Raw genomic sequence first — 14581 nt, 5'->3', positions numbered from 1 at the left:
GAAATTTCTTCCATAACTACTGAACAGATTTGAACGAAACTTAGTATTTAAATACCAACTTCAGCAACAGTCATATTTAGCTCGCTACAATTTTTCTTTTTGCATTCATTTGCGAGTTATACGGCTATTAAGTATACGTTAACGGCTCTTGGTTAAGCCGGCCGGTAGAAAGCCGGTCGTTCCTCCTATATCTGTAATTCTGTATAACTCGCAAACGAAAGCAAAATAGAAAAATGGTCACGAGCTAAACATCAACGTTGGGAGGTTAGGTATTTATATACAAAGTTTCGTTAAAACCTGTTCAGTAGTTGAAAAGAAATTTCTTGATCGCTGTGAATTCCGAGACGCACGGTTATTTATTATTTTAATTATTCCGATACGCACGAGTCTATACATTAAGCATAGTTTCTTCATGTATGAACCTTAATATATTATATTAGTTTGAATTACTATATAAAATGTTACAAGCTTTAAAAAAATGTTTACGTCATTAGCTTCATATCTAGTCAATGCTATATTTTTTTGGCACGACGGACTATAATTATTGGCAATGGAAAATTTGGGATATGGCAGCCTGCGTCCACAGCGTCCGACAGCTGAGATGATAGAAGAACTCGCTACATGGTCACGCTTTTACGCATTTACGCTTCGCCATTTTTTGTTCGTCTGCCCTTTAAGTCTTGAACAGCTTTACGGCTAAAAGTAAGTTCAATTAGTTATCTTTAAATTGAAATGCTAAGCAAAAATTCAAGTATACTGTAAAGTTTAACCTTCGGCCAGTCGGTGTCGGACGTCGCGGGACTTGGCTTGGCTTCAAATTTCAATGGCTTGTAGCTACTTTGTTTTTACAACACTTCTCTTTAACTTCACTGCTTGTTTGTTTGTCTTTCACTCTCTGTCTGCTACAAATCTTACTTTACTTAGTTATAATCGATATTTAACACACTTCTACCTGTCCAGGCGTGGTAAGACTAAAGACTCCAAGTCTCCAAAGTCTGCTACAAATCTTATAATCCATAATTCCATATGGACGCAAATCACACAATTTCACCAGTCCAATTGATCTGAAATTTTGCACAATTGCTGCTGCATAAAGTCAGAGTCTCAGAGACAATGTGTGAATCAATTGACAATTTGACAGAAATTCAAAGAATAAGTAATTTTGAAAATTTAAAAAATTTTGATATCATGAAAAAATTTTGAAAATTAATTTTGTTTTCAATATTAGAAAATAAAATTAGAAATTCATCTGTAAAATCCAATGATCCAACTGATCCAAGACACTGGATTGTTAAGAAGTGTTGTCTTTAAAAAGTAATTTTTAAATGCATATTATGCACCATTACCAATACCATGGTCCATGTAAAACCCTCTGGGACAGTGGGCTGTGGGAGTGGGACCGTTAAGTTTTAAGGCGTTAACCATACCTGGCGGCGGGCGACCAGCCGCCAGCTGCGGGCCTGCGGCCAGCGTACCCACGAGCCACAGTACCGTGTCCGTGAGCAGGACCGTGACTGAGTCCGTGACCAGTTTACAATGGCTAAAATTGTTTCTGTCTTGAGTCTTGATATTGAATTCTAAAATTAATTGCCACTTTACTTCAATTTAGTTAGTAAAATTTGTTATTAACTTCAAAATTAATTTAAATATTTAATCAATTCTTAACCTCAGAAATTTCCTCAGGGACAGGTAGTAGGCGTAGGCCTACACTGGACCAGTGGACCTAGACTCCTAGAGGCTAGACGGCAGACCTAATCAAATTCATAATATATTATACTAGCAGGGGGCAGGGGTAGCGGCTTTGCGGCTAGCCTACTAGGACTAGCTACTACGAGTAGGAATAGGAATATAGGATGAATGATGAATGCAATTTTATTAGATTTGAATTTGCAATAATATTCATATAATAATATTTCATTAGATCACATGATTAGAAATGAATATTGGAATGGTCAATGGTGAATGGTATCTAATAGCCTAGTTACTAGCTTACTAAAATATAAGCTTAGTACTACTAGTACTAGACATTAGACAATATTATTAATTACAATTTACCTGATTTTATACATATAATGAATTGATGATTGATATGTGATATGTCAAATTGTCAATCAGTCAAAAGGCTCAGTCAATTTTGTGTCATTAATGGTGGATGTACTACTGGCAGAGCACAAGCAGGAGTTGGAGTCTGGGCTTGGAGTCTGTGTGGCGCTCTGGAGGAAGACTATCAGTTTTACTGCTGGCATCTTGTCATCTGCTGGTTTTCAGTACTTGCTAAGTTGCTACTTCCTTCAAAGGTAAACACCAAGTCGCCATCAATATTCTTATTCCAGAGCAATTGACAATCAATTTGTCAATACTTCTAAATCCTATCTGTTAATTAAATGAATTTTTCTCCTTAGCTATATCAAAGGCCAGTTAATGAAACGCTGATTGTAGCCTCCTTATAATGCATTGCAAATAGTTTAATATTTATGATAAATTGTAAAATATTTATTTAATAGTAATTTTGATACCAATGACAGTATATTTTTTTTAATATTGCAAACAATTTTGTGTATTGACTAATAAAGATTAGGTAGAACTGTGCAATCATTAGGCTGGGAACCTAGTCCTACAGTCCCTAGTCTGCTAGTCAATTAGTGAATAGCTACTTCTATTCTAGTACTTAGTATTAAGAACAATGAATAGTTGGGCTCCATCATTGATGCTCCTGGACTCTAATTCTACTATTATAATGGTTTCACTTCATTAAGTTATGACTAATTTTGTATTTGTGTGGCGCAACCTAATAATTTACATAGTATTAATGGTCATCAAGAATTCAACATTGATATAAATCCAAAATTTTATTTAGGCTGTCTCTTCTTAATTCTTTGTCTTGCACCACTATTTTGTGTGAATGATTGAAGTTGAGTATGTACTAAATGTGGATTAAAATTGATTAGGTATTCTTTCTAAAGTCCAACTTACTAATTTTCATTTTTCAACAATAGCTAATTGCATGCTTGTTCCCCAGGTCCTTCTCATCTGACTCACCTTTATCATTCATAATGGCTTCTCATGCAATACTAACGTTTGCTTATAAGAACATTACTGTAATTGAAGGCACTAACACTTTAGAGGCTATGTGTAAATTTTGTGGATATGGCTCTAAAAAAATTAGGTTCACAAAAAGAAGTTACACCAATTTAATAAGGCATATTCAGAAGATCCACCCTAAGAAATACAGTCAATACTGTAAGACAAGGAAGAATGATCCATCAGAAGTTCAATCAAGAAGGCTAATGGAAAGGTTCACCGGAGTAGTAGCTCAACCTGCACACCCTGTATCACAGCCCATCACTGCACAAGCAGGGCCAACACTGTCATCAGTGCACTGCATTATTTCTAATGAAACAATTGGCTCAAAACCAGACCCAACACAAATGAATGAAACAGAAGATAAGTCATTGGAAATGAGACCTGATGTATTGCTGGATTCAAGTACTCAAGAAAATGTCCAAATGGAAATGATTTCAGAAATTTCAGAAAACCCTGCAATACCGACTGTCACAATGCCAGAAGGGCCATCACTGCCAGCTTCAAATGAAGCAATTACCTCTAAGCCACCCCAATTAGATATTCATGCAACTAAAGCTCAACCACCTGAAATGACACCAGCTGTGTTGCTAGACCAAAATCAAGGACAAAATTGTCAAACTTCTGCTCCATTTAAGAAAAAAATTCAGTCAGTTTTGATAGGCAAACCCCAATGTGCATGTTGCTCTGAACTTGCAACTGCTGAAAAATTCTACAGAATGTCACTGAAAATGTCAATGGATGGATGCAAACATGACAAGGACAAAGACTGTTGCTGCAAGAGAAAGTTCAAAGATATTTGTTTGAAAACGCCTGATGAAAAAGAAAATATTTCAACTCGAGAGAGAAACAGCACTGAAGAATCAAATTTCTTGTCCCAATACAACTTTGAAAAGGATAGCATAATGCACTTCTGCAAAATTTGTCTCAGCCATGGTAAACCTAGCAGAGGTCGTCATAAAATTGGAGAATCATGGACAACTGGAATGATCTTCAGTGACATCACGAGCAGAAATAAAGCTATGAAAAGGCACCTGATTAGTCTTCAGCACACCGATGCAGTAAAACTTGGCAACTCTGATGATGCATTACAAACCAAACGTGGACGTCCAACTGCCCTTGAACGACTCAATGCAACCAAAAACACCATGCTAGCTGGGATATTCATGGCAAGTCATTGTTTACCTTTCAGATTGTATACTTCCCTCTGTGCTTTGCTTGCCATCATCTGCCCATCACACCTATGCAGCCCCTTGGGTAACAGGCACCAGACTCATAAAGGCATCGCAAGTGTGCTGTCAGCCAATTACAAAGCTTGTGCCATCACAATGAAAAACTACTTTTCAACTATTTTCCCAGCAACCAGGAGCAAGAGAAGATTCACGATTTGCTGTGATAAAGGAACCGCCCCAAAAGATGTGTCAAGACAAGCTGTTGTTGCAACGTATGTTTCAGAAAGTGGAATGCCAAAAGAAGTTGTTTTAGGGGTTTCAATGATCAGGCAAGGAGATGCTTATGCGACGACTAATCATCTAAAAGAAACTGTGATATCATTTCTAGACCCATCATCAGTTGCATTCATATGCACTGATGGAGCAGCGGTTTACACTGGAAAAACTACAGGAATGATTGAACAATTGAAAGCGTCTGCTGAATACCACAATTTAACAGGGCTTCCGGATTTTTGCCACAAAATGGAGAATTTAATGCAAAGGACCATGCCTCAATGGGTTAATGAAACTTTATCAACTTGTCGAAGCATAGCAGCATTCGTGAATGATCACAATATTGTAAAGAATCTTATTCATAAATACATCAACATTGTTCATGGGTCTACTTTCACTGCAATCCCGACGCAATGCGTAACCAGATTCGCCGAATATCTTCATCTGCATCTGGATGCTATCATCAAGGACATTCGAGTACTGATTGAAGCCCTGCCAGAATGTACACATTGGAATAACATTGTGAGTGAAAAAGCAAATGCCATCTTGAAAAAGATCGTCAATGAGTCTTTTGTAAGCAGAACCCATTTGATTTGCAGACTGTACAAAGTTATATCTTACATGGAGAAAAAAGCTCAAGATTCTTGCTTTGGACCGTTTGAATACAAGTACCTTGTTGACAGTCTGGTCTCACAATTGCAAGAATTGAAAACTCCTTGCATTGAGCTCACAAATTTCATGGAAAATGGGAATCTAGAATCAATAATTCCATGCTCAAGTATCACTTCTTGTAATGTCATGAATTTGAATGAAATTGCACAAAAGCTTGCCTTCAAAACAAGAAGAGAACTTGAAGGGTCCAGAAAAGAACTAATGATTGATTTACTGGAGCAAAATAGCAAATGGATTGACTCAATTTGTAAGGAAGCAGAAAATTACTTAGAGATACCAAGACCAATTGTCCTTGCAACACAATTGTTTTCAATTCATAATAACTTGGAATTCGATGCAGAAAAATCAAGTAGTATCAAACAATTCTTCGACTTATTAAATATTGAATTTGAACCTTGTGGAAAACAATGCAAAGGATTTCGACTGTGCACTTGTTTGGAAAAGGACTATATCAACTTTCGGAAAAAATTTGCAAGTGAATGGCAGCCAGAGACAAACAACAGACTTGTCAGATATGGAAATACTACACCCCAATCCTACACTGATGCCATTGCTCACTACATCAAAGAAAATGGAAATGCATCAAAGTATCCTGTGAACATCATACGATGCCTTGAAGTCGTCCAACTGATGAAACCAACACAATCAGCAACAGAAAGAGTGATGTCACATGTGGCCAACACTGTAAAAAACCGATATGAATCCAAAAACCTCTTTCGTAAACAATCAACTGAAAGTGACTCAGTTGACAATGTAGCCAAAGAAGTGTTCCTTAAATGCAACACAAATATTGCTCAGCATGACACTGAACTTGCTCAAAAAATATTTTTGCGTGATCATTTGGAATCGCTGCAGAAAACTAAAAAATCAACTGAACTCAGCAAGTCTGTAAAAGCTTACTTGACAGAACTAGGCAGTGAAAGCATGAAGAACAACCTACCAAAACGGCGCCTTGCCCCAAAGTTCAAGAAAGGAGATCCGAAGAAAATCAAACTTGATAATTGGCTATTGCAAATCCCAAAAAGTGAGGAAGTTAAGAATTCAAGCATTGCCTCAAGCCCATCCCAGTCTATCCCAGCCCATTCCAGTTGTGCACCGTGCAGTGATAACATTCCAGCAAAGTCTCATGAGGAAAATGACATAAATTTAGTACTTCAATCAACAAACACTACCAGCAAAATTGAAATATATTGTATTTGTGAAGTAGAAAATGATACACAAAATCTGACTGAAGATTCATCTACTAGATGGATTGGCTGTGCCAATGCCAAGCATTGTGAATCATACATTGAACGTTTAACTTGCAAGAATGCCGAAGGTGGCGATTGGTTCCACATGAAATGTTTGAAGATGTCAAAAGTACCCCGTGGTAATTGGTATTGCCCAAAATGTGTTGATAGAAAAAATGAAAAATGTAAAAAAATATTTGACAATAAAAATCTTCACCTGCATAAACAGGAACATAGTGGCAATGTTGAGTTAACTATGTCAGAGCTTAATTTTCAACTAGGACTTGAAAATCGATCAATCAGAAAAATTTTGGGTGATGGCAACTGCCTTTACCGCTGCCTTGCTCTGCATTTCTACAATGACGAAGACCTGCACGATCGTATGAGAAACACTCTTTCAAATAAACTAATAGCTACAGTGGACGATCCAAAATGGACTAATATGTGGACAGCAAAAAGCTGGCAGGGTAATGAGGCTGAATCTCTCATGGAACACGACAGCGACGCTGTTCTAGTCCATTCACTAGTCAAATTCTGTGCTCCAGAACTGCTAGAAGCCTCTACTTCATCTAATTTAGTGAAAGCAATAATTGAATATGCCGAAAAAATGAAGGTCCCTATCAAGTCAAGCGATTCCACATCCGAACGCATGAAGAAGTACGGCGGAACCATGGAACTATTAATTTTTTCCTGCATGGCCAAGAAAAATGTTTATACTCTGAAAAAAGACACCTCGCCGACCTCTGTTCCCAATTCATACAAGTGGAAGTTGACGCAAGTTTACAACAAGCCATTTAAACCTTCATCTTCCAATCTCTTTAACTACATTTCTCTTCTTTATCATTACGACGAATCAAGTCCTGCTAGCAATCACTATGATGCCATTATCTCAACAGATGGAAGTGATTGTCCACCTCCTAATCTAGCTATATCTTATACAAAGGATGGTCCAACCTTTACTTAGTTGATTTATGTCAAGGAATCCATCTCATTGGACTAGTCGAAACTAGTTAAACTAGTGTAATCAATGGAAAAATTAACTGTCAGATTAACATTTTTGAATGTGTCGCATTTGCAAAGGATGAATATTTTTTACATTATGTAAAAAATAGTGCAAAGATACATAATATCTTTGCACTTTATAAGAAATGGCTGTATGAATATTCAAATTATATTGTTTTGCTGAATTGCCTTTTGAAGTCTGATTTGAATTTAATTGGTTCAATTTGGGTATTTTTTAAGAATATCATCAAATCTATTAGCTCAAGTAGCAGTTCTTCATAAAACACTTTAAGTAATTTTTCAAAAAGTACTCGATTCTATCTTCTCTCACATTAGAGCCATAAAGTTATTCATAATTACATTGAAGGTATGGTAAACTTAGATTTATATTGAAAACCTCAATGTAATAGTCAACCTACACGCATGTGCATGGTTAACAGTGTACCTACAACGTACTTCTACAACCTATATGCCCCGTATGGTTTAAGAACATTGAAATTGTCTTTCCTGTTTTCGTTGTTAGAATGTTGGTAGAAGATAGTACCGGTAGTTCAGCAGCACTGCTTCTGCTTTTTATTTGTGTATGGTTATTTCATCTCTAATACAGTGTGAAGTATTATGCATATTTTGTTCATTGCATTAAATGTGTCCTTCATTTCGTTTTTTTTTCGTCCCTTTAAATCAACATGATGAGTCAATCTGCTTATAGTGGTTTTATTACTGTTACGCTTTTATGTTTTTGACACTAATCATGCCTAAACTTGTGGTATGTTGCAAAAAGTATGCTTGATTTTGTTCTTTCTGCTTGCTTTAACTAACAAAAATTTAATACGTTGGCCTTCAGTTAAACACAGTCAATTTTTATTTACTTATTTGTTGGTATAGTACCCTTATTTTTAGTTCACTATGGGGTATTTTTTTGGGGTTTGGTGCGCTAGATGTACTTATTTTCCAGATGTTTCGTTGCATCATTGATACTCCATTTGGGATATTATTCTGGTATGGATATTATTCATACGATCAGTGTTTGTGCCTTTCTGGGATATTATTATTATTTATCTAATAACTAATTAGTTATTCATGAATAATTAATTTATTTTCTAAAGTTTAGTCAGAGAAATAAAAAAGTAAAGTATTCCCATGGAAAACAACTTTGAGAGATTTGAGGCAGGCAACTGAGACAGGAGACGAGCCTCTGAGAGTTGAACTTACTTATGGCGACCGGTTGTCAAGTGCTGACTAAATTACTAATTAATGCTATTTTTGCATTGCTGAAGGACTGACTCGACCCCTGACTTCGACGATCTTGGTGTTGGTTGCCACTCACTACTGTCGTAAACTCGTAACTCCTTAGAAACTTGTGTCTTAAAAGTAAAGTCCAGAGGAATCGTGTCACCAGTCACCACTGACACAGTGACTGTCAGTCTGTCACACTCACACAGTCGCTCAGAGTCAGAGTAGTTCTTTTCTCCAACTCGAAGTCAAGGTAAGTAATTTTTTGCAAAATATAATCCAAACTATAATAAAATCAATTGGTGAACCGCTAGATCTTGATTTTATGAATCGAATGGTATGTCTCTCAATGATGTAGCTTAAAAATCATAGGACATAGCATTGCAATCGGAAAAGTCAAGTTTTCAGGAGAGTCTAAAAACTGAAACCTTGTGACCATTGAAGGTATAGATTTTATCCACTGCTTGGCAATGAATCCCCGGCCTTGCAATAGCCTATTACTCGTGAACGAGGGTATTATGCGCCACATGACTCATTGTTGTCCAGTTTAGCATCGTGAATAATAATAAATGAAAGGGGAATATTGTGAGAGGAGGAAGAAATGTAAAAATTCCCGGCGCTGTATGAAGTGCTTGGAGTCGTCGAGCTCTTCAGCAGTTTACGACTAGAGGTCGCTAATTTGGCATTCTTGACCTTGAGTGCAGTTAGGAAGTCATTGGACGATATGATCACTTGTAAAGATAACTTTACTAACTTGCATGTCTGGCCTGCCAATGAATGAAGTTTAGAACTTGGGTCTCCATAAATTCTGAGTATTGTGCCTTGTGTTAAACTTTATGTTGGGTTGGCAAATTGCATAACATTGAATAAAAGTAAATGACAATATTGAGTTTAATATAAATCTTGTTCAATGTTTTCAGTTTGATGCCTTTGACCCATTTACTTTTTTTTTGAGTTCTTACGTTCACCGTGTTGTGCAATGTAAATTAACATACTTTTGAATTCGCAGGTATGCTGTCAGAAGTTGTCCATCTGGAGGTACATGTGAAAAGTTGGGTCATCTGCAGTTGGCCATCGTACCAGGCACCCACGCATTGCACTAATTACGCATCTTCTGAGGTACCCACGCATCGCACTAATTACGCATCACACTAATTACGCATCGTACGAGGCACCCACGCATCGCACGCACCCCTGCAAACCTTGCTGTTAAACGCGCCCCTCACCCCCCCCCCCCCCCCCCCTTTGACTCCCTCGCGGGCTGCCGTGCCGTGAGCGTCACGACGGCCGCGCGCGAGCGCGGCCGTCCTCATTCTTAGAATCCCACCTTGGGTGGTAGGGTAAACGCGGTATATTCTGACACTTTAAGGATGTAGCAAAAAATGAATGGCCATAAAAAATCAACATACACGCAACTCGAGTTCTGTTTGCTTTACGTCACTCTCACTCTCCAAACACCGCACTATGTGCCAGCAACAATGAAACGTCACAAAATGTTGCCATATTCATTTACAAGCCTTTAGAATGCAAACCTACCAAATCCATATATTCTGACACTGTGTGACTAAATTTGGCATTTTGTGAGACTAATTCCGGCCGCGCTTCAAACTCTACTAATTTGTAATTCCAACACTCTTGGAATTCCAACACTCCAATCAAATTCCGATCGCTGTGTAAGCTGTATTGGAATATGACACAGCTTGGAATTAGAACACTATTGAATATTGAACACTACCTACTTATTTAGGCTTTTAATTGAGAGATATTACGCTTTTAATCAAGAAAATTTTAATTTTTGCACACAGCTTGGAACGAGCTGTGTATGTCTAATTCCAAGCTGTGTCAGAATTAGTTTTTATGTGTCTATAACCGTCTCTTAACTAGTTAACTTAATCATCTATTAATTTATTTATGACCTAAAATCAGCAAATACAAGTATACTTAAAGAATTCCTAATATATTCACAGACTCGTTTAAAAGTCTCAAACCATAATATTCTTTCTACACAAACAGTTTATTACTATTTGGTAGAGCAGAGTGGAAATCTAAGATTAGAGGTTCACTTAAAAAAAGCGTTCCGCCTTGAAAAAAAAAAGTTCCAGGCAAGTGGCAACTAGAAACAGGTTTGCAGGTCNTGGCAGACTTGATGCATTTTATATTTTAGTGGCAGACTTGATGCATTTTATATTTTAGTGGCAGACTTGATGCATTTTATATTTTAGCGGCAGACTTGATGCATTTTATATTTTAGCGGCAGACTTGATGCATCTTATATTATAGTTGCAGACTTGATGCATCTTATATTTTAGCGCCAAACTTGATGCATTTTCTATTTTAGCAGCAGACTTGATGCATCTTAAATTTTAGTGTCAGACTTGATGCATTTTATATTTTAGCAGCAGACTTGATGCATCTTCAGTTATTATTAGTTGCAGACTTGATGCATTTTATATTTTAATGGCAGACTTGATGCATTTCATATTTTAATGGCAGACTTGATGCATTGGATATTTTAGCGGCAGACTTGATGCATCTTCAGTTATTATTAGTTGCAGACTTGATGCATTTTATATTTAAGCGGCGGACTTGATGCCTCTTATATTTTAGTGGCAGACTTGATGCATTTTATATTTTAGTGGCAGACTTGATGCATTTTATATTTTAGAATATTTTAGTAGCAGACTTGATGCATTTCATATTTTAACAGCAGACTTGATGCATTGAATATTTTAGTAGCAGACTTGATGCATTTTATATCTTAATGGCAGACTTGATGCATTGGATATCTTAATGGCAAACTTGATGCATTGGATATCTTAATGGCAGACTTGATGCATTGGATACCTTATGGCAGACTTGATGCATTGGATACCTTATGGCAGACTTGATGCATTGGATATCTCTATGGCAGACTTGATGCATTTATATTTTAATGACAGACTTTATTCTAATAAAACTGTGTTTATTTAGATTATTTGTTTATTTGTTACATTAAAGTTTCAATCTTTAATAAAAAAAAACTTAGATTTTATGCATTCAATCTACTGACTAGAAAATCTAGCTTAAGTAAGTGGTCAGGTATTTATTTTATGGTGAACATAATTTAACATGTTGACTACGAAGTGGTACATATGCATACCACGAAATATTTCTCCAGGACGTAGTGGTACAAATTCAGGTTGCCTAAAATCGGCCAAATCCGAGAACAAAAAAGGCCGATATTTCAATGTATACTTGTTTATTTGTAGGTTCTGCTATAAAAATTCCATTCATTTTCTTTTTGCAGTATTTAAAATGTAATTAGGAAGTACCCCTATCATAAATTTTAGCCGGCCAACACAATTGAGAAAAACTAAATCACGGAATTTGTCCGGAAAAAATGACCATCTGGCAAAACTGTTTGAAAACAGTACTAAAAATGAAATAATAGTACAAGATGAAGCAATCGTAGTCAACGTGTTAATTGAAGTTAAAATTCCACTACAGAAATTACTTCATTGCAGACACTATGTCNTGAGGCAGACAAATTGTTCTGTTTGGTTGTGTAAATGGTAGGTGAGGCAGACAAATTGTTCTGTTTGGTTGTGTAAATGGTAGGTGAGGCAGACAAATTGTTCTGTTTGGTTGTGTAAATGGTAGGTGAGGCAGACAAATTGTTCTGTTTGGTTGTGTAAATGGTAGGTGAGGCAGACAAATTGTTCTGTTTGGTTGTGTAAATGGTAGGTGAGGCAGACAAATTGTTCTGTTTGGTTGTGTAAATGGTAGGTGAGGCAGACAAATTGTTCTGTTTGGTTGTGTAAATGGTAGGTGAGGCAGACAAATTGTTCTGTTTGGTTGTGTAAATGGTAGGTGAGGCAGACAAATTTTTCTGTTTGGTTGTGTAAATGGTAGGTGAGGCAGAATGGTTAGACCCAAGTGGGTTTTGTTTGTCCACTGGACCAGAATTTGTCAATACAATGTTATTGATTCAATATCGTCATGAATTAATAATAATATTCATATTTATTATGAAGAGTATTTTTTATTTGCATAAAAAATACTCCCAATTTAAATAACTTTGAAGTATCTTTGAAATAACTTTGAGGTAACTTTGATCTACCATAAATACCTTTCATTCAATCAAGTACATACCAAAGTTGCCTCTCTAGATGGGTTTAGGTAGTTTGTTAAAAATCTGTTATTATACAATTCCCATTGTTGAACATCTCAGTGTGATCTTGATACTTATGTAAAAAATACTTATGTAAAAAATACTTGAAATTCATGACTTGAAACAATACCAATGTTGGTTCTTGTTCCATGCATTTCATTGAGTGTAAAGTTTGTCTCTTTTCCATTAATTTCATTGAGTGTAAAGTTTGTTTCTTTTTCATTCACTTTATAGAGTGTGATTTTTGTCCCTTTTTTCATCCATTTCATTGAGTGTATATTTTGTCCCTTTTTTCATTCATTTCATTGAGTGTAAATTTTGTCCCTTTTTTCATTCATTTCATTGAATGTAAAGTTTGTCTCTTTTCCATTCATTTCATTGAGTGTAAAGTTTTTCTCTTCTTTCCATTCATTTCATTGAGTGTAAAGTTTGTCTCTTTTCCATTCATTTCATTGAGTTTAAAGTTTGTCTCTTTTCCATTCACTTTTTTGAGTGTAAAGTTTGTCTCTTTTTTATTTATTCCATTGAGTGTAAAGTTTGTCTCTTCCATTCACTTGTCACTGACAGATTGTTGATGCACGGAAAGGTCCGCCGTTGAATAAACCTAAAATGCAGGTAACAGTTTTCATTATTTATAGATTAGGCATAGTGTGCATCTGTAAATATTGTTATTATTGATTATGCAAGAATTTATGCACCAAATTGAGTGGGTCAAAGAGGATTTCTTGTACAAGTTTCCCACACAAACTGTTTAATTATCAATAATTAGAAATAAATTATAATTTTTCACTAATTGTGTTATTATTGAAGTATATTTAATTGTACCGATATATTTTCAAGTCTATTTTACTAAAGTATATGAATTTTATTGTGCTACTTGTAAGTTTTATTATTGCATTGTTTTAATTTTCCCATGTTCTGCAGATCCAGGTTGACGGTGGCAAGCCCAACGTGTCTCCTAGGGATGTCGTACGCAGGCAGCGCACCCGTCGGGAGCAGTCCAAGCGCCGAGCACAATGCCGGGCTCTAAGAGCCTGTCTGGAGGTACGAAGCAATGTGGGTCTCAATGTCTGGGCAATGTGGGTCTAAATGTCTGGGCAATGTGGGTCTCAATGTCTGGGCAATGTGGGTCTCAATGTCTGGGCCATGTGGGTCTCAATGTTTGGGTCATGTGGGTCTCAATGTCTGGGCCATGTGGGTCTCAATGTCTGGGCTATGTGGGTCTCAATGTCTGGTCAATGTGGGTCTCAATTTCTGGCAATGAGGGTCTCAATGTATGGGCAATGTGGGTCTCAATTTCTGGCAATGAGGGTCTCAATGTCTGGGCAATGTGGGTCTCAATGTTTGGGTCATGTGGGTCTCAATGTCTGGGCAATATGGGTCTCAATGTCTGGGAAATGTGGGTCTCTATGTCTGGGCAATGTGGGTCTCAAGGTCTGGGCAATGTGGGTCTCAATTTCTGGGCAATGTGGGTCTCAATGTCTGGGCAATGTGGGTCTCAATGTCTGGGCAATGTGGGTCTCAATGTCTGGGCAATGTCTGGGTCATGTGGGTGCCAATGTCTGAGCAATGTGGGTCTCAATGTCTATGCAATGTGGGTCTCAATGTCTGGGCAATGTGGGTCTCAATGTCTGGGTCATGTGGGTGCCTATGTCTGAGCAATGTGGGTCTCAATGTCTATGCAATGTGGGTCTCAATGTCTGTGCAATGTGGGTCTCAATGTCTGGGCAATGTGGGTCTCAATGTCTGGGCCATGTAGGTCTCAATGT

The 14581-nt window shown here is 37.0% G+C and overlaps 1 protein-coding gene across 1 annotated transcript in view; it reads left to right on the top strand.

Annotated features, from left to right (window-relative positions):
• The first annotated feature begins 13358 nt into the window (after positions 1 to 13358).
• The window catches only part of LOC108678070, a 2920-nt gene continuing 1697 nt past the window's right edge, over positions 13359 to 14581 (top strand). Inside the window, exons 1-2 of the mRNA XM_018166408.2 lie at positions 13359 to 13427; positions 13737 to 13856. Of these exons, the coding sequence (XP_018021897.1) occupies positions 13829 to 13856 (28 nt within the window). The 5' untranslated portion in view covers positions 13359 to 13427; positions 13737 to 13828. The remainder of the gene's footprint in view (positions 13428 to 13736; positions 13857 to 14581) is intronic.

This window comes from Hyalella azteca, unplaced genomic scaffold (assembly GCF_000764305.2).
Source record: "Hyalella azteca isolate HAZT.00-mixed unplaced genomic scaffold, Hazt_2.0.2 contig3711, whole genome shotgun sequence".
NCBI lineage: Eukaryota > Metazoa > Arthropoda > Malacostraca > Amphipoda > Hyalellidae > Hyalella > Hyalella azteca.
This window is presented reverse-complemented; position numbering and strand designations above follow the sequence as displayed.